The 21342-nt window shown below is 33.6% G+C and overlaps 1 protein-coding gene across 2 annotated transcripts in view; it reads left to right on the top strand.

The window, feature by feature from the left end:
- LOC111044309 (serine/threonine-protein kinase NLK) overlaps positions 1-21131 on the top strand; it is a 240989-nt gene extending 219858 nt beyond the window's left edge. The window contains exons 9-10 of one of the 2 annotated variants that reach the window (XR_005572276.1): positions 6806-6960; positions 17381-21131. Coding sequence is in view for 1 of the 2 variants with exons in the window: in XM_039436424.1 (XP_039292358.1) it covers positions 6806-6899; positions 17381-17435 (149 nt within the window). In the remaining variant the exon portion in view is untranslated. The remainder of the gene's footprint in view (positions 1-6805; positions 6961-17380) is intronic. The other variant, XM_039436424.1, reaches the window with a different exon arrangement.
- The last annotated feature ends 211 nt before the right edge of the window (positions 21132-21342 follow it).

Genomic DNA, 21342 nt, shown 5'->3' with positions numbered 1-21342 from the left:
TATTCTCTAGGCTATATTTTTCCTATAATATATCTAGTCTTTTTATCAGCTTGTTAACTACTGCTTAATGCGCTAGTTTAACTAACTAATCAATGCTCTTATCTTCTTTGATTGATTTGTTGTACTCTTTTACTTGTGAATTTCCTGTCACATTCGTCTGCAAAAATATTCCTCCTAATTGATTCAAACATCAGTTTCGATTTACAATAGAAAACCTAATTAATGTAGACCAGAATGATCCTCAATATAAGTTATACCTATAATATAATAAAGAAAAGAATAATTGGCTTATCACTTAGGAGATTCACGAATGGCGCATCGTCTGAACTAGGACTGCTTGAACTTGAAATTTTGCATATAGATTCTTGATTTACCAAGGACGATTATGGGCCTATTTAAAATTCCCCAAGATTTCAGTACTTCAAGTTTACAGTTTGTAGTCATTTGCATATAGATCTTGATTTATCACGGACGTTATAGGTGTATTTTAAATTCTCCAAGATTCCAGTACTTCAAGTTTTCAGTTGGTAGTGTTTTAATCAGACTCTTGCGGAGCACGGGTTACCTGTTAGGTGTTAATAATAATGTTATAGAGATAATATTGACTAATAATTTGTGTTGTAGATCTGCGATTTTTTTTTGTGTTTGTTTTGTTATATTGTTTTTCAAGCATATGTTATGAAGATTGCATAAGTTATTGAATCTTCTTAATAATATTATTATTAAGATACTAAGCCTGACGGTAGTCTTAGATGCAATGGAATTGAAAATTTAATATTGATGTTTAAATGTTGACAACTGGTCATGCATGCAGTACGAATTATTATGTTAAGCATAATGTTATGAAGATGATATTGACTGTTATCTTGTGTTGTAGATCTGCGACTTTGGCCTGGCCAGGGTGGAGGAACCAGACCAATGCAAAAAGATGACCCAGGAGGTGGTGACCCAATACTATAGGGCGCCCGAGATCCTGATGGGAGCTCGCCACTACAGCGCTGCCGTCGACGTGTGGAGTGTCGGCTGCATTTTCGGCGAACTGCTCGGTCGGCGAATTCTGTTCAGGCGCAGAGTCCTGTGCAGCAGGTAAACCAATAATTCGAATTGCTCGAAAACGAGTTCACATAAATTGAAATGTTCGAAAACCAGTCTACCTTATAAATCTTATAAGACATCAAGATGACATCAATAGAGATACACATCATGTGCTTGCCAGGATGTGTTTAATCTGATAGAATCTGTAAGGACGGAGAAATAAACATTTTCTTAGTCTACTAACGTTGGTGTAAACGCAGCGTAACTGGTTTATCATTTTGTTCTAATTTTTGTAATCAGCAATCAAATTCATTTGTAGACAAAATTCAGAAAATAATGAAAATTACAGATCGAGTTCAAATATCGGTTCAAAAAATCGCTTGCTGATGTATGTAACCAGGTGGCTAAGAAAATATGGTACTATACAAAAAATACACGTGGAATTTACTAAATCTATCTGTTCTATTTCATTATTTCCGAATTTATGGTGTTTTTGTTTTGAAAAAAATTGTATTGTATTATGGCAAATGAAGAATTTGAATTTTTTGATTATGTGTGTATTCAATTTTTAATGTCGATTTGATGTTATTTGTGAGTTGAAGAAGACGATAGAAATATTTTTAAGGATTAACATAACCTCAATTTATTTTTCACCAGATAGACACATAATGGAAAGCTAGCCACAGCTGATATGTGCGATCGAATATTCATGAGCTGATACATTATTGGAAACCATATAAGAAATATGCAGGTTAATGGAGCCCTTAGTGAATAATTCAACTTTATAAATTTTTTCTCGATTATTTATCTAGTCAAATTAATTCTAGTTGAAGTTGATCACCGACTTTCTGAACATAACCCCTGCTTTTCAATCAACTTCTGCTCTGCTGGGCAGAAAAGTGTGGCAATGTTAACACTCAATGGACTATTTTTCTGCAGAGACCAATGAAAATCACCGCTTCAGTGACTTGTAATCAATATCAATTGAGTTGATGAATTTTGTTCTGTATTTGGGTTGGTACCACTTCTGTTCTATTCAATATGTATTAAATTAACTATTTATTTGAATGTATTTCAGTTGGAGTTGATCACCGACCTGCTGGGGACTCCGTCGCTGGACGACATGCGCCACGCGTGTGAGGGCGCACGCACGCACATGTTGCGTCAACGCGTCAAACCCCCCTCCCTCACTGCCCTCTACACGCTCTCATCGCAGGCCACACACGAGGCCGTTCATTTACTCTGTCAGGTAATTGAAATACACAAATAATAATCGAAATATTATTAAAAAAACACAGACTAAGGTGCGTACAGACTCACGCGCCACAAACACGTACACGTAGCACAAGGACTACCTTATTATTCCATCTACCAATGTTAGTTAGTGTCATTTGTATCGTAAATTAATAAATTTCGTTTTTCATAAGCTGATGTTATGCTTATTATAACTGTATCTTACTGTGTCTATACAATACAGATATAATCAGCTGTTGAAGAGAGCAAGGAGCGCCTTCGCGGTGCATAAGCCTGTACGCACCTTTAAAAATCCGCTGTGGTGTTGCTGTATATAGGGCCGGTTTCCGATCTCGGGATTCAACTAAGTTCTAGGCTTTGAACAGCTGGTGTCAGAAAATTGGCTTTTCGAAACGAGGCGTAGTCGTAGTCCAAGTCAAAGTCACGTCTAAATTAAATTTTGAAAACTATGAAATTGAACACAGACGGCTGACCTTGCGAGGTCGGACAAGTCAACCGTTCAACAGTTCACCACACTTTCGACAGCATTCGCCTCGCCCACAACAACCCCATTCACGTTCCAACATTGAGTTGAAGGACCTCTATACTCCGTACAAAATAACTTTTGACTTGGAGGAATATGCGGCGCAGAGAAATGGAGGGAGATCAGCCAATTACAGTGATGGATAGAGTTGTAGATGGAAGCGCAGTTGCCAATTTGTCAATTAGTCAGTGGACTGAAGGCTTTCAGAGAGGAAACTCTGTAAGTTTAACATGAGCGCTTGAATATTCACGAGATATTAGAGAATGCTGGCTGGTTCAGAATGGTAACATCACTGCCGTTGTATCCCTACCTCTATATGCATTCTCTGCTGCGCATGTCCATCCCAGTAAGAAGTAATTTTATTTATTTTTAGGTTATCACAAACAATACAAAGATCGGAGAAGAATAAACAGGCTATTGCCCAAAACTTCGTCAATTTCCTAATTTCGTTTCAAATATTATTAATTTTATACGGAGTATAGTTGGACAATATATCGGATAGTGAATGGCCCGTGATTGTATGTTCCAGCTGAATTACGGCTCAAATGACTGCGATAAAGCTTTCACTTTAGTAGAAATGGTAGGCCTATCATCACAGTGAGGTCTATGTTATATTGGATGTATTGAATAGCATGGTGTCGCTATCTTGTCTATCATTTACAAAGCAGATAGCGTTATCTCCTTTTTAGGGCTTAGTTCTTGTCTGAACATGGATGGTGCCATGGACCTGAGTAGTAGTCTATAACTAAATGAAATAATCAACGAAATGATGCCTCTGTTGGTGGGGGGGGGGGGTTCGAGTCAACAATACGGACTCGAATTTTGAATAAAATTAATAACTAGAATGACACCCACAGTATCCCCTGCTTGATATCGTAAGAGGCGACCAAAAGGGCCGCACCAAAGCGGACAGGCAACAACATCAGCCATTTAGAGACTTGAAGTCCTGAAAGTTGTTCATGCGGGGTAAAAGTGAGGGTTGGATATTGGCAATGATCAAACTGAATCTATTGGTAATTTGAACTGTGCAAGGTTTCAACAGGCAAGCTGCTCGCGGTGTGTCTCTGACAAACGTGCTCTCTAATAGAAATGAGCAGCAATATGGTGCCGAACGCCGTTTCACGGCCTCCCAACAGAGAAATTTACGGCTACAGACAGAGAATAAAAGGGACTTGATTGGAAAAATTCAAAGGGTTCTTTTCAGGGCCATGACACCCAATTACTGTTGGAAGCACAATATGAATTATTGTTTTTATCTCTCTCTTTTATTTGCTTCTGCCACTGTCTATCCATACGACATACATATATAACAAAAGATTTATTCGTCTCTAACTACATGAAATAACCAACGAAATGATTTATTTGTCTGTAACTAAATGCGACAATAACGAAATGATATATTTATTGATATGTGATGATTAGATGTGGTGTTCGACCCGGACAAGCATCACAGTGATGGACGCCCTGGCGCACCCCTACTGGATGAGGGCAGACTGCGCTACCACTCGTGCATGTGCAAGTGCTGCTACACCAACTCGGCCAACAGTCGGCGTCAGTTCACGCCCGACTTCGAGCCCAAGACGCCGCACGCCTTCGACGACCTCTGGGAGAGAAGCCAACTCTCGGTGCAGCAGGTCAAAGGTACTGGCTAACTATACATATTTCAAAAACTCGAATCAAACTCTTTCAAATTACAAGGAGTCTACATTTGCAGAAGAAAAAGTCCATTTTACTTTCCTTGCCTATTACCACATTTCGAAAAAAATTAAAAATAAAGTATGCTTTTCGAAAAAATAAGGTACCAAAAATTTCTAGACGTTTTCAAGGTCCCCTGAGTCCAAAAAAGTGGTTTTTGGGTATTGGTCTGGGTGTGGTGTGTGTGTGGTGTGTGTGTTGTGTGTGGTGTGTGTGTGTGTGTGTGTGTGTGTGGTGTGTGTGTTAGGTGTGTGTGTTTGTGTGTGTGTGTGTGTGTGTGTGTGTGTGTGTGTGTGTGTGTGGTGCGTGTGTGTGTGTGGTGTGGTGTGTGTGTGTGTGTGGGTTGTGTGTGTGTGTGTGTGTGTGTGTGTGTGTGTGTGGGTGTGTTGTTTGTGTGGGTGTGTGTGTGGTGTGTGGGTTGTTGTGTGTGTGTGTGTGTGTGTGTGTGTGTGTGTGTGGTGTGTGTGGTGGTGTGTGTGTGTGGTGTGTGGGTGTGTGTGTGTGTGTCGTGTGTGTGTGTGTGTGTGGTGTGTGTGTGTGTGGTGGTGTGTGTGGGTGTGGGTGTGTTGGGTGTGTTGTGTGTGTGTGTGTGTGTGTGTGTGTGTGTGTGTGTGTGTGTTTGTGTGTGTGTGTGTGTGTGTGTGGTGTGTGTGTGGTGTGTGTGTAGTGTGTGTGTGTGTGTGTGGGTGGGTGGTGTGTGTGTGTGTGTGTGTGTGTGTGTGTGGTGTGTGGTGTGTGTGTGTGTGTGGTGTGTGGTGTGTGTGTGTGGTGTGTGGTTGTGTGGGTGTGTGTGGTGTGTGCCGTGTGTGGTGTGGTGTGTCGTGTGTGTGTGTGTGTGGTGTGTGTGTGTGTGTTGTGTGTTGTGTGTCTTTCCTACTAGGATTATCAATGCTATGATAAAATTTCAAATTAAAATTGAAATATATTATTAATAACGTTCTATCTTCGGTGATTCAACACTGTATTAAATCCCATTCTCTATGTTTTTCAGATTCATAAACTTCAATAAATTTTCAATAAACTTCTATAAATAATTGAACTTCAATAAATTTTCGTCATTCATGAATGACATAATTACCTAAATTATTTTGTTCATTCATTTTTTTGGTTTTCTATATCTAATTAACAGGAAATTCCATTAATAACAAGATTACTGATGCTTATTTGCTGTTAATAATCTGTATGATATTGTTACTGAATAAAACTTGAATATTTTCAGTCGTATGCTGTATGAGTTTCAGTATTCAAAGTAACAAATTGACCATTTAATTCATATAGGATGAGTATGTACCTAATACTGGTGTTTTCATGATTCTGACATCATTACTAAGTGAACTGCTATGTTCTACTCGCATTATACTCACTTATTACTCTATATATTTAAAAAAGAGTACTTTAACTTTCCGGTAGTCGCGCCCTACTCAATCACACGAGCAGTCGCGTGTTGTATTTTGTACAACATCCAATTTTCCAATTGTTATGTACTCTACTGTCAAAACATATTTATTAATTGTATAATTACTTTTTCCATCTTCTTGGATTATTTTACGCCTATGAACATTTGAATGATTACTATTTCATGGCTCAATAAGGTACATCAAGCAAATACATCAATTATTGTATTATTGGTTCGTTTACAGTCCCCGTATACAGTATTTCCCTATCTTATGCACAGTGCGACTTATGCACTGTCGCAACTAAATGGCACCTAAAGACTGGACCATTGCTGTGTTGATACTGCAACTCAGTGGAGTGATGGGGGAAAGTTTTGGAATACATAGTTGACTCATTCACTGACACCTCAATATTTGGTAGAGAGTTAGTGGGAAGGATATTTCGAATATTCTTTCCGAAGAATGGACATTGATATGTCCAAAGCTCCGCCAATTTATGTAGATGCATAACAATATTATCTATTTTATCTATAGTTATACAAATTGCTTTTTTCATATCATTTACAGCTCAATAATTATTTCCTTAATAATTTATATTTTGTAAATTCATCTATAATTTTGCTGTATTGTAAGCTATTGTATATGAGTGTATAAGCCAGTATGATTGTAATCTACATAAATGAAGTACTCAATCAATCAACCTCCCCATCCAATAGTTTTGTGCAGCAAATAAACTGACATTGTTGTTTTTACAACAGCGCGACTGCCGGAAGGTTAATTTCAACATGAATATGAGTATCCCTTACCAAAGTGAAATTTCTTGTAGTATGTTTTGGAGGAATTTGATTTTATGTATAAATTTCTTTGAGGAATTTGATTTAATTTCTGTTATTTTGTGTTGCAGAGGAGATGTACAAGTTCATAGTGGAGCAGCTGAACACCCGGCGTGTGCCACTGTGCATCAACCCGCAGTCGGCCGCCTTTAAGAGTTTTGCCAGGTAAGGCAATGGCTCAGGTCCACCTCTCAACACTTCCTCACTCACTCATCAAACAATCCCGGTACTCCATTATCTCTTTTCTTCTATTTTTCTCTCTCTCACTGTCTCTCTGTTCTGTTCTGGTCTCAGTCTGGTTAGCTTCACTAAATATAAAAATGTGAAAGAGGGAAAATAAGAACTGCTAGTAGAAAGAAGGGGGATGAAAACTGCTTGGTTCCTAACTGAAGAATATGTATTTCAGATAGAGTTTGAAAATTATGAAAAAGGGTTTAATGATTTCAAAATAATTTCAATAAAGGGTTCTCCACACAAAAAAGATAACAGAAAGAAAGACTATGAGAGCTGATTGGTTTCTAATTGGGGAATATGTATTTTAGATTAGAGTTTGAAAATTGAGAAAAGAGGGTCGATGATTTCAAAATGATGGTTTGTTTTACAATTAAATAAGTATGACAAAAGAAAGAAAGGCGATGAGAACTGCTTGGTTTTCTAACTGAGGAATATGTACATCAGATTAGAATTCGGAAATTAAGGAGAAGGGTTCAATTATTTCAAAATGATGGTTTGTTTTACAAAAAAAACAAAGTATGATAGAAGAAACTCCAAATGTGGTGGATATTCACTTTTTCTTCATAGGGGTACCACTATTATTGTACTAAAAAATATCCAGTATCCTTTTATATCTAATTATTGCATAGCATGCTTTGACTTATAAGAGCCATTATCAAAGGCAACCACCAAGTTTACTTCAGATTATTTGCATTTGAAAATGTAAATATGATAGAGTCGAAACATGTTATGCATTTATTAAATATAAAAGTGTAAGGGATGATTTGAATTTTATCCCAAATATTGTGTATAATATTAGTGACATGAATCATGTTGAATGTTTTGTATTAAAAAAATATTTATTTGAGAGGGGTTCAAATTTAATTGATATTTCCCAGTTCAAATGGAATATCCATTGGGAATAAATGGGAAATATTGCTAGTAGTTAAAGGAAATGATCAGACTACTCATATATTCACTAGGCCTACCCATTTCATTTGCAATCAGCAAATAAAAATAATTACTATCAGCAAATTAATACCCAGTAGAATCACTGTAGAATACCCTAGCCCCCTGTAGTAGCCTATACTTCTAGATCCCTCGAGTAGATCACGGTCCTTATCTATGATTTCCAAAAAACTCCCAAAATTGCATGACAATATTATGTCTTTGTAAATTTCAAATGATCTTGGAGTTACGTTAATTATTTTATATGAACTTTATTCAGTCTAGTTTTCATTCTGGAAAACTAGTATCATTTGCAAAAGAAATGTAACTATTTGGAAGGGCCAACTAAACTCTATTTACTTTTGAATGATAGACGGTGGATAGATAAACAGTAACTTTTTCTAGAAGTTTCACTGATATTATGATATTTCGTTGAAATTGATAGAAAATTACTACTTATGGAAATAATTTTGAAGTCTACGGGGAGATTCACATCATTTAATTGGTATTTTTCGTTAATAATAGATACTATTACATGAAATAATAATGATGAATTTTAATCACAATTATTACTTACAATAATTTTGATTTAATTAATTGTTTCGTGAGTCAAGTGTTGAAATATGTTGTCTTTAGGATCAAGTAGGCCTATATAGAAAGAACTCCTGTACAGTCTGTTTATACTGTGTTATATTACGGTGAGTTTCATAATGTATTATAAATATTACACCCATTTCACAAGACTTCTTGTGACACACACTAACCTCTGATAAAATATATCTGCTGTCAATAATGAACTGTGAAAGTAGGCCTACCTATGGGTATTGTTAGGCTCGAATAGCGTTTTCCTGAGAATGATATTTCCTAAAATATGTAGGATCTGTGTTACATTCCCATGATTTTCTAATATGGATTGTTTTGTGTATGTGTTTTCTTGTATTTTATGTGATTTTCTGTTGAGAGATGATGGGGGATTGGTGTATTTTTTTTGTATATTTCGATTTCTAATGGTCTCTTCACACTTGGTACGCTTCGCTGAATACGTCCTATCTCCCAATGTTAAGGCTGTGCAAATGCTAAAAATAAACTTTCTACTCGTGATATTTTTCAAAGTTTTTCGATTTGTATATCATTAAGCTATCAGAATGAAAAAGTTATCTCAGGAAAACATTTTTTCCGATCATTACTTTTTGAGATATAAGCGCCTAAAGTTTAAATTTTTGGGACAGAACATTTCAAATTTGGTGAGAGATAAATCCATGAGATTTAGAGGATAGATTCTTCATGGTATTGTTGATCTAGTAAAATATAAATTTTTAAGATAGTTATTCAATTTACTAAAAATAACTTTTAGTTGAGTAATGTTTGGTTTTTTTGGTAAATTGAATAACTTTTTCAAAATTTATAATTTCCTTTTTTCAGAAAATTTTTTTGTTTTACTAGATCAACAATACCATGAAGAATCCATCCTCTAAATCTCATGGATTTATATCTTACCGAATTTGAAATGTTCTGTCCCAAAAATTGACACTTCAGGCCCTCTATCTCAAAAAGTAATGATTGGAAAATGTTTTCATAAAAAAACTTTTCCATTTTGATAGCTTGATGATATACAATCGAAAAACTTTGAATTATCACAAGTAGAATGTTTATTTTTAGCCTTTGCACAGCCTTAAATTCAAGCTACGAATGTGAACGGCACACAGATTTGAAGCTTGGATTAACATGGGGAGATAGGAAGTATTTCAGCGTAGCGTAGCTGAAGCTTAGTGTGAAGAGACATTTAGGGCCGTATGCACACTACCTCCGTAAACCAAGCCGTAGTGCATTCTGGTGACGTCAGCACAGTAGGGCTCCTACACCAATCAAAATTGGTTGATTTCAGCTGATCTATATCAGCTAGTGTGTTTATTGGTGTAGGAGCCCTACGTGTGCTGAAGTCACACGAATGCACTACGGCTTTGTTTACGAAGGTAGTGGTATGCACCATCTCGGTTTAAACGCAGATAGATCAGCTGTTTGTTTAAACCCGGTATGAAATGCATTATAATGAATGCCACCATATCTTCATGTAGATTAGTGTTAAACGGAGGTGTGCATATGGCCCTAATTATTGTATTTTTATTTATACTAGCCAAGGAGATTTTTCCAAAAATCTTGTTTCATTTATAGCGAATCCATGTCCTAAGTTCAGTGCGATTCGCATACGGCGACGGGAGTGGGAGAAATTTCAAGCCGTGTTTGAATGTTTTAATGGAGTTTCAATGTAATAATATAGAATGATTTAAATCGTCGCCGTTTTGGTTATGCAAATCGCATTGGTGTGCACAAACGTTTATTCTATTAACTTGTATGGTTTTTTCTAGTTAAGAAGATGTTATACCTTGTTTTTCTAGTACTAGAACTAGATAGTACTAGACTATGATACCCTCACTCCCATAGTGAGGTCCACGTTATAGTGGCAGTGGAGAAAAGATAGGAGAAAAACTTTGCCGATCCTTTGTCTTGTCAATGCCTTCTGTAGACGTAGCTGATAGAAGTCTTTTGATCTAATATTAACTGTTCATACTCGTTGCCGTGCTACCAATTTTTCCTTAAATGGTTGGATTAGCATTTAACACCTATCACCTAAGGAAAGTTGTCGGCTCCAATAAAATAGATTCTTGATAAACTGTGAATGGATCTATTGCCTATGAATGAGAAATCCAGTTTTCAGAGCAAATTAACTTATAATCTTCAGATGAAAATTTTTGCAAAAACACAGAAATATAAAACGAACAATAACTTACAAGCTTAATGATTTCAAGTAACTACGAACTAAAATACTTATCTAGTTTACAGTTGAAACACAGTGGCTATTGGCTTTACTACACTAATAGCGAATTTTGCACAAAAATTTATATAAATTTCAATCTAAAACATTAATAAATTTACTTAAACAGACAATAATTCAGAGCACAAAATTATACAAGCAACAGCCAGCCATATATTCAGAAGAAGGTCCAACAGGAAAAAGCAAAGTTGAAAGTCACCAAACCAACGCCCTCTTCAATATCGATCTTTACAGACACGTCAACACAAAATTATAACTTATAAATTTAGAATTCACATTCTACATCTGTTCTCAATAAAACTTTAATTTGAAAATGTTATTTTATATTTTTATACATATATTCTATTTAAATAAACGATTTATTTAGTAATTTTGTTAACCCTGCCTCGGTGACATTATGGAACAATGCAACAAACATTTACGATAATAAATTCTCCGTCAAAAAATTTGTCCGTCTATTGATAACTCTGACATTTACTATAAAGTTCCATAGATCTCGAATTGAAGATTCGATTTAAATGTGAGAAGAAAAATGTAATATTACAAATACCCCCCTCTTGACATAAAAAAATTTTACTGTTTGAAAATTCAAAGAAAAATTTACATTGACCCTAATGAAAATGTTGAAATTTAAATTTGAGAACAGTAACAATTTTTTCTAGAAAAAACATTACATGTCATCCAAAAATATTGAAAATTATTATAAAAATTCATCAATAGCGTTTGTTATATGTTTCCAAACAATATCTCAAAATATAAAATATCAATATTACTTTTGATTTAGCTTTATAATTAAAGAAAAATATCTCAACAGAAAGTTTAATATGTAAGAAAAGTTTTTTGAAATTGCACACAAATTTAATAGATAGAAAAATTTAATTTTTATTGCATAAAAAAAATTTAGTATGTTGAATGAAAAATTTATTATTATTATTTATTTTTTAAATGAATTGATGAATTGTTACATTTAATTTTCACATAAAATTTCAATAAATCAAAAAATGTTCATTTCTTTCACTATTGACGTGGTTGATTTTATTGATGCACATTTTGGAAAACAGTCCGTTAAGGCACTCAGTATGATTTTCAGTTAAGTGTGACTCCAATGTGATGACGTTAAGTGTTGGGCTGATCTGGATGCACGAAGTGTTGGGCTGATACTTGTAGTCGACTGCTGCATACCAAACTCGATACAGGTGACATCTCAGTTAGCATTTCTTCATGTTTGTAGTAGACGGCTGCATTCCAAACTTGATACCGGTGACATCTCAGTTAGCATTGCTTCATGTTGTAGTAGACGGCTGCATTCCAAATTCAATACAGAGTCACGTAAATTTTGTATCATATTTGTAATTATACAATGTACATTTCAGGCTTGAAATGACAATGTAATTTGTTTTTTGGAAAAGAGATAGACGCTGCATACAGGATTAATTTAGGTGAGGATTAATTTAGGTAAGGTTTGGTTTTTTGATATTTTCAGCTTTCAAGGTTTAGAGTTCTGCATACAGGAATAATTTAGGAGAGGATTTTTTGAATTAATTCTTTCATGATACTGTGACTGTTCTTCTGAATTCAAAGTTGTGAATGTGAACATGGATGGCAATTACCTCCAGGTAATGCAGTAGTGTTGAAGTTTGAGATACCGAGTCAGCAATAAGCATTGGCATTGCTATTGGCGTATGCTTTGGTGTCGGCTTTGGCATCGGCGTTAATATTGGCATTGGCGCAGGCATTGGCATTGGCGCAGGCATGGCATTAGCATTGGCGCAGATTTTGGCATTGGCGTAGCTATTGGCATTGGCACAGGCATCGGCGTTGATTTTGGTGTTGGCATCAGCATTGGCGCAGGCATTGGCGTAGCTATTGGCATTGATTTTTGTTGTTGCATTGGCGCAGATTTTGGCATTGGCGTAGCTATTGGCATTGATTTTTGTTGTTGGCATTGGCGCAGATTTTGGCTTCGGCGTAGCTATTGGCATTGGCGCAGCTATTGGCATTGGCGCAGGCATTGGCATTGATTTTTGTTGTTGGCATCAGCATTGGCGCAGATTTTGGCATCAGCATTGGCGCAGATATTGGCTTCGGCGCAGGCATCGGCGTAGATATTGGCGTTGGCATCAGCACAGGCATCAGCATAGATTTTGGCGTAGTTATTGGTGTAGGCCGCAGCGTTGATTTTGGCGTAGATATGTCACACTAGTTCGAAAATCACCCAAATGTTCTTAACACTCTTCATGGCGTTCACTTGTTACTGATTTCGAGATTCACATGATAACTATTTCAATGTTAATGTCTGTGCTGTACCTGTTATCTTAAAATGCTTATAAACTAAGAAGAAAAACTTGATTAGGCTATCAATACAATCTAATACACATAAAAATTATTTTAAGTATCTATGAAATTGAAATTTGTTAACATCCTATTATACAGTCAGCAATACATAAATTGTGAAATATGGACAGATCAATGATAAATTTAAAAAAAAAATCATTCATTTTCATCTATTCACATATCAACATTTTAATCCATTCTTCAAAATAGAAATATAATTTCATAACACCCTGTATCATTATCAAAATTGTAAAAAACAAACATCATAACAACACAACAAAAATTTAATTTCAATACCTATTTCAATAATTTCAGACATTTGGTCTTCTATTCAATCATTTCATAATATATTTGCATTTCATTATTATTTAATATAACATTTCATTTATAGCATGTTCATTTCACATTTATGATTTATCATTCAGGGTTTCAAAATTATTTAGTTTTAATTTTGTTCAAAAATTGTATAAAAAGCAAATTATCTAATATTGTTAATCATCGTTTGTTGGATACTATAGTTTATTTCGACTTTTCAATGTTCTAAACACAAACTACATTTCATGACAAAACTTTACTATCAAACATTAAACAAGAAACCATTCAAAACATCAATAACATTTTGCTTCAAAGGCAAACAATATTCATAATTAATCATCATTTTGCATCTATGGCAATCAACATAAGTAATCAACACAAAAAATATTATCTCATTACTGCCTCTCTAAGTCATAACCTCTGTTATTCCTTCTTTAGGCAATAATGGGTTTCCATCTCAAAAAAAAAAACAATCACATACCAGCAAAATTCTAATCAACAAACCCACTAAAAATTCTACATACACTCCAGCATCCATTTCAAACGATAATCAATCATATCAAAATTTATAGAACAAACAGTTTTAAAATTTAAAAAAAAAATATCAATTACAAAACACTTTAGAAAAATTTTAGCCTTTAACTCATTTCAATTGATAATATAACACAACGTTTTAAATTAAACCAATTATTTTTAAAATAATTTAAAATTTAAAGACTGTATAATAAGTATAAACATTTCAAGATTATAATACAAAGACGATCAAGATGAAATATGGGTAAATAAATTCCCTAAAAAATACAAACAAGAGAGAAAGAAAACTGGGTAAATAAATTCCCTAAAACAACACACACAAAATTGATACACTTCACATAAGTGATACATGATGAAAAAATATGTCACAAGCACACAATTCTTTACACTACAGTGGATAGATTTTAGAAAAGTTAAATTTTATCAACAATTAAAAATTAGGAAAATAAGCTACTATTTCAACTTCTAATATTATTTCAGAAAAAATACAAATTTAAATGACTATGGACAAGATTGGTTAAGATATGCTTCATAGAAGAAATTTACTGAATATTACACAAAGACAGGAAAGAATTGAAATTTGAAAAGATCAAGGGCCAAGAAAAATAGGCTATAGGAAAGAAAAAAGACACAATTATGGACTCTTACCATACACTGTGTAGCGATTATGCTATTCTGAATCCCGGCATAACACAGGATTCCTAATCATTGTGTGTTGGGGAATACCCTTTCATCATGTGATTCACTGTCATAATCTTGTAAATAAGCAACTTGAAACAACCTTTGAATACTAATACATCAATGGAAACTTTGCGTTTTGTTTTCTTCAATAGCATGATTTTATTCATGGGTTCATTTATTTCAACCAAGCAGTTTTGCCTACAAAAGTTCGTCATGGTCACTTGAGAATGCATAGCATACATCTTTTCAATTCTCAGTTGAAAGTTGAACTCATCAACTTGACTCAAAGCAACATTCATTTTGTTCACATTGTTCCTAACCTCTACAGAAACCTGTCTCATGTAATCATTCATTTTATTTATAGTTTTCCTAACCTTCAATGTAGTAATCTGATCCATAGAAACATTCGATTTGTTTACTGTTTTCTTAACCTTCAATGTAGCAATAGTACTTTCTTGATAGTTGACTTTCAATGAAGACAACTCCCTACCTACTTCTTTACTCAATTCTACACTTTCACTATGGTTGACCCTTTCAACAACAGTAACTAGGCCTACATTGTCAGAAACTTGAATGAGTTGATCTTGTATCTTAACACTACTATTATCATGCTTATCTTTCAATGTTTCATGTGCATTTTTCAATAGAAGGTTTATACTAGCCTGCTCTAGTCTAATGCTAGTACATTCTTGCTTCATCTCATCAAACCTAGCATCAAAATTAGCATTTAGCTCATCAAATCTAGCATTTAACTCATCAAACCTAGCATTTTGATTTTTAAACATTTGGTCTAACTTAGCATCTTGCTTATCAAACAGTTGTGTTAAGGCAGCTATTAACTCATCATCAACTTTAATATTTTTCATATTGTATGCCATTTTGCTAGTCTGCACAGATAATATATTCATTAGGACTTGATCTCTCTTGAACCGATTTCCCACTCAGCAACAAACCATTCACAACCTATCAAGATATCTATCCACTAATAATTTCTATAACCAGGGATTTCATGGTGTACCATTTGGGACATATTTATTTTGTAATTCGGTCCCACCAGGGGTACCATTTTGCCGTGCTACCAATTTTTCCTTAAACGGTTGGATTAGCATTTAACACCTATCACCTAAGGAAAGTTGTCGGCTCCAATAAAATAGATTCTTGATAAACTGTGAATGGATCTATTGCCTATGAATGAGAAATCCAGTTTTCAGAGCAAATTAGCTTATAATCTTCAGATGAAAATTTTTGCAAAAACACAGAAATATAAAACGAACAATAACTTACAAGCTTAATGATTTCAAGTAACTACGAACTGAAATACTTATCTAGTTTACAGTTGAAACACAGTGGCTATTGGCTTTACTACACTAATAGCGAATTTTGCACAAAAATTTATATAATTTCAATCTAAAACATTAATAAATTTACTTAAACAGACAATAATTCAGAGCACAAAATTATACAAGCAACAGCCAGCCATATATTCAGAAGAAGGTCCAACAGGAAAAAGCAAAGTTGAAAGTCACCAAACCAACGCCCTCTTCAATATCGATCTTTACAGACACGTCAACACAAAATTATAACTTATAAATTTAGAATTCACATTCTACATCTGTTCTCAATAAAACTTAATTTGAAAATGTTATTTTATATTTTATACATATATTCTATTTAAATAAACGATTTATTTAGTAATTTTGTTAACCCTGCCTCGGTGACATTATGGAACAATGCAACAAACATTTACGATAATAAATTCTCCGTCAAAAAATTTGTCCGTCTATTGATAACTCTGACATTTACTATAAAGTTCCATAGATCTCGAATTGAAGATTCGATTTAAATGTGAGAAGAAAAATGTAATATTACATCGTTTAAAATAATCAATTATATTTTATTAAGCAAGAAATTATATTTTTCAAAGATATAATGAATCTTCATAACTAAGATGAAATATGTTGTTAATAATTATTAATTGTACATTGTTGAAAGACGATCTGGCAACAGAGCACAGCGAGAAAGAGATAGCGCTATCCGCTTTGTTGAATGATAGGCAAGGATAGCAATACCATTGTTAATCAAACACTGCCATTATAACGTGGACCTCACTTTAGTACGATTTACAGTTACTTTGAAATCACCCAAGTATTAGGTCAATGATTCAAGGTATTATTCATTCATCAGGTCAATGATTCCAATGACCGTATTGACCAATAATCATCTTGGAAGAAAATTATTCCAAGGTAATAATAATAATAATATCGTTTGACGTGGCTGGCTCAGGTCTGGTGTCAGAGTTTTCAGGTCGCAACTGATCAATTTCAGGGCCTCTGACATGATCTAACGACTGCTTTTTAGGCAAGGTGAAATAGTTCATTTCTCATTGTATTTGATTTTCTGGCAAGAGATGATTGTGTTGGAGTGTTCTTATACATGTTATTCGAACTCTAGTAATATTTCGACTGAAATCAGCGAAACAGATCTTTTTAAGCAGTTCAGTTCAATTGTAAGAAATAATGGTCTATTTTATCAAATCTTCTATCAAAGATTTGCATTTTTTGTAATTTTTACTACAAATTTAATCTAGTGGATTACAACTGTCCTAGCAGATCTTTTAGTTCAACTATGAAGAATCTATGCCTTACTCTATTTGTTTTTTTTTTTGTTTTTCGAGAGAGATAATGGAAATAAGTATCTTTTCATGTATATTTTTAGATTTTAAATAGTGTTTCTATTTAAACTAGTCCAGCAGATGTTTTTCAAAGTGTGTTTTGTGTTTTCTGTACAGTTCAACGGTGGCACACCCCTCTGAGCTGCCCCCCTCGCCACACCAATGGGAGTGACATTTTCTACAGCCTAGGATATTGTTTCGACAGTTCATTGGCTGAGCAAAATAAATGTAAAAAACGCAAACAAAATGAAGAAACCCAACGAAAAAAATAAAGACTTTCGAAAAATTCGTGGAGACATCTCTGTCTGCGAGACCTGATCGCGACGTTAGTTTTTGTGTTGTAACACTTTATTGTCAGACTTTTATGTGTTTTTGTCACAAATTTATGTGTTGTGTCATGAATTTTTGTGTTTTGACACTTTGGAAACGTTATGTTCCCCAGTTTTGGAGGACTAGTTGTTTGTTGTGTTCAATGTATTCTCTCAAATAACTGAAACTGTATGGAATTGTTTTGAGTTACTATCTCGAAGCTGGAACTTTTTACTAACTAGTTACTGTAGTTTTGAGTTTGTATCTCAAAATTGGAACGTTTTACTTTGAACTAGTTACTGTATGGTAGTGTTTTGAGTTACTATCTCAAAACTGGAACTCATTAGTTCTCTAGAGTTACTCTAACTTTGAGTTACTCTCCCAAAACTGAAACGTTTTGAGTTACTCTCTCACAAGAACATGTCTGTGTTTGTAATTAAACTGATGAATTATTTTGGTATTCAGCTACTTATTCATGTAGTAGTTTGAATTTGATTGTATCTAGTTTGTATGTACATTGATTATTTTAGGAGGGCTAATAATATTGGAAGAGGTGGTAGAAAAGAAAATGACTGTTAACGAAATTTTTTCAAACAAAAGGCTGATAGAATTTGACTGCTAAATTGAGTCGATGCTCCTGAAATTTGTTCGTATTGCCTGGGCAGTACCGTTTATGTTTTAGGTTAGGGTTTATTTTTGTAATTATTTGTGGAATGTTAGGTTAAGTTAGGTTGTCAGTGATCAGTTGACACCAGTGTATTTGTAAAAAACGGATGGTTTATGTAATATTTGTAACAACTATTGTAAGTTTATGAATATTAATTGGTTTTATTAAGATGATGGAGCATATTTTGTCTTCGCATTGTTGACAAAATATTTTGAAAAGCTTTCATTGAATAATTGTCGTGGGCTGCTTGGAAAAATCAACAATTTGATGAACTTTGTAGCTCGAAAATGTTGGCTACCTGCTGGATGGGTACCTACCCAACATCTGAGAACCAATTTGAGTTTTTTCAAGCATTTTGGCTCTTGTTAATGAAATAATGTTTTTTTTATGATTCTTGAAGATTTCATGACACATCATAAAATTAATGAATGGGGAATTTGTTTCTCATTAATGTAAGTATCATTATATAAAGCTATGAACAGCCAAAATCTGAAGAAATGATAGAAAAGAAAGAAAAATGATGAGGAATGATGTAGAAGTAGAAGTAAAGAGTAAAAAACCTCCTGTTTTAATGCTTCTCTGTGCTCACTGTGATAAGTAACAAATTTCAGAATGCAATTTTCCATAAATTTTACAATTTATTTCCAACTCTGCTTACTGATAACGTTGTAGAACTTCGTTAGTAGAAGCTGTCGGCATGAGTATTCAACACAATTCATTCATGATTTTTTGTAATAATGCTCTTAATTTTCTCTGATAGTTCATGTTTTTCTGTCAATGAACAACTGTATAAAGTGTAGAGATTATTATCGATAGTAGAATTTGTAAATTTCAAAAAACAGAACCACGCAGGCGAAAAAATCCCACTGTAAATAGATGATTATTGCTTTATGTGTTTTATGAATAAAGTAATATTTATTGTTCTAGTAGATGTAACGTAGGTAGTAGTTGATATTCCGGAGCATGACGATTTACAAATTCAAATTTCTCCCCCATAATCAAACAAGTTCTTGTAAATTTGTAAAATATAGTGATTTTCAGTGTCTTCTCAATATTTATTGGGGCTAGATTAAAACTGATGGTGTAGTTAATTGATGAACTATAACTGTGCAGTAACATTTTCAACATAATTCGATGTTTTTCACATATAATGGATGTTTATCAGCTATACTAGATTGAATCGAAAATATTGAACTCTAGGCTCGATGATATAAGAACCCCGTAGATGTGTGTACTAGATTGCAACTAATCACTTTAAAATCAATTGAAATCCTTCCCCTACAACGAAATCGGATATTGTTTTTTTTCACACCATTGAAAATTACTTCGCCTTATTTACTGTAATATTATTCAAGTAAACCATTAACCAACGCCAAGTTTGTTTTATAAATTTGGGACTAATATATTTTCAAGTAGCCTAAGGGCCGATTTCTGAGCTCGGGGTCTATAGTTTCTGGACTTACAGTGTCCTGGACTAAAATAAGCACTCAAACGTTGAGTATAAGAAGAATATAATCGTTTTCAATCAAAACAGTACTTAATAATAATATTATTCAAATGTCGGTTGTAAGAGAGAAATAATTTACAATGGAACGTCTGTTCTATTCACAGCTATGTTGAAATAAGTTGAAATTTGGGTACAAACCACAAGAATTCAACAACTTTGAAAAAACTACTCAAATTTTGAAAAAGGTAAATCTTAATATTGAATAAACAACAGACATTTTGGTAAAATGTGGGCGATTGACAAGAAAAGAATTCTAGTAAACTGGTTTTACAATTCATGTTGAAAATGTAGCATCAAAAAAGAAATGAAGGGGAGTTGAATCAGGATCCCGATAAAATATTCTCTATATTGTAAACTTATCTAAATTTGGGAGAGGAATAGCATAAGGTTACCTTATTTTTTCTCTCCCTATCAATTTTAAATGATGTACTTATTGTAGGAATCAATAAAGAATTATTGTAAAAACTCACTTCCTAAATCAAAGTTACACAAGAATAAATTTAACTAAAAATTAAATAAAATAAATATAATTTTATTGCCATTCATCTGATCATAGTTACAGACAACGTAATATTCTAATTCTAATACAACACACAACAAATTCGAATTCAATTTTTAATAAAAATCAACACATATATTCCTGATCATATACATTTATGAGGTTCTGCAAAACCAAAATCCCTTTAAATATTTTTCATGTTTGAATTTTTCAACAATCTCCCATTTTGCTATTTGAGATTATTTTTCAATTAGTTCATTTTTCAACGAGATTAAAAATTCGGCTGATGATATTAAACAGAAGTATTGTGTTCGTAATGTTATTGCTTCGTTTATTTTTTTATAATTTCATTATTTTGTGTCCCATATTTTTTTGTCGTGTCGGAATTCCAAAGATCTCATCATTATCCTACATTTCGCGAGAAATGCATTAGTTGTAAATACTATCAGCAATTTGTGTTTATCACTTGTCATTAATTATAAGTTTTTTATGTTCATTCTAACTCACTAGTGTAGGATACAACGTATATGCATGTGCTACGAATTTTATCATTCTCTGATAATCGGAAAGTGTATGTAGTTTGCTATTTTTGAAATACTTGTCAATATTTCAAGAATTATTATTTTTAGTAACTATTATTATCTCGTAGCTAGTTCAATTTTGATTTCTTGGAAAGAGGGCATTCTAGCTAATCAGTAGATAGTTATTGTGTTTGTAACTAAAACTAACTTCTCAAATTTATTTACTAAGCTGTGTCCTGTAGTTTTTGTATCTTATTAGGTTTATTTGTTCTAAACTTGTAATTTACTAGTAGTTTTCTAGTAATGATCTAGTTTGAACTAGTAATTCACTAGTTTAGAATACCTTTCACTTAGTTTAGACAATCTGCCACATCTATCACTCATTCCAAGATTAATTTTACAAACATGCTATTTTCCCACAATTTTTATGTCTGTTTAATTCGTTGTGACAGTCATCTATATTCCCCTTTGAAAGAGGAAAAGAATAAGCGTGAGAAGAATGATAGAAGATAGAGGAATAAGAAGAGGAAGAGAGAGAAGATGAAAAATGAAACATGTTACGAAACTCCTATCATA

Source organism: Nilaparvata lugens, chromosome 10, assembly GCF_014356525.2.
Source record: "Nilaparvata lugens isolate BPH chromosome 10, ASM1435652v1, whole genome shotgun sequence".
Taxonomy (NCBI): Eukaryota; Metazoa; Arthropoda; class Insecta; order Hemiptera; family Delphacidae; genus Nilaparvata; species Nilaparvata lugens.
Note: the sequence above shows the minus strand (reverse complement) of the source record. Positions and strands in the feature narration are given on the sequence as shown.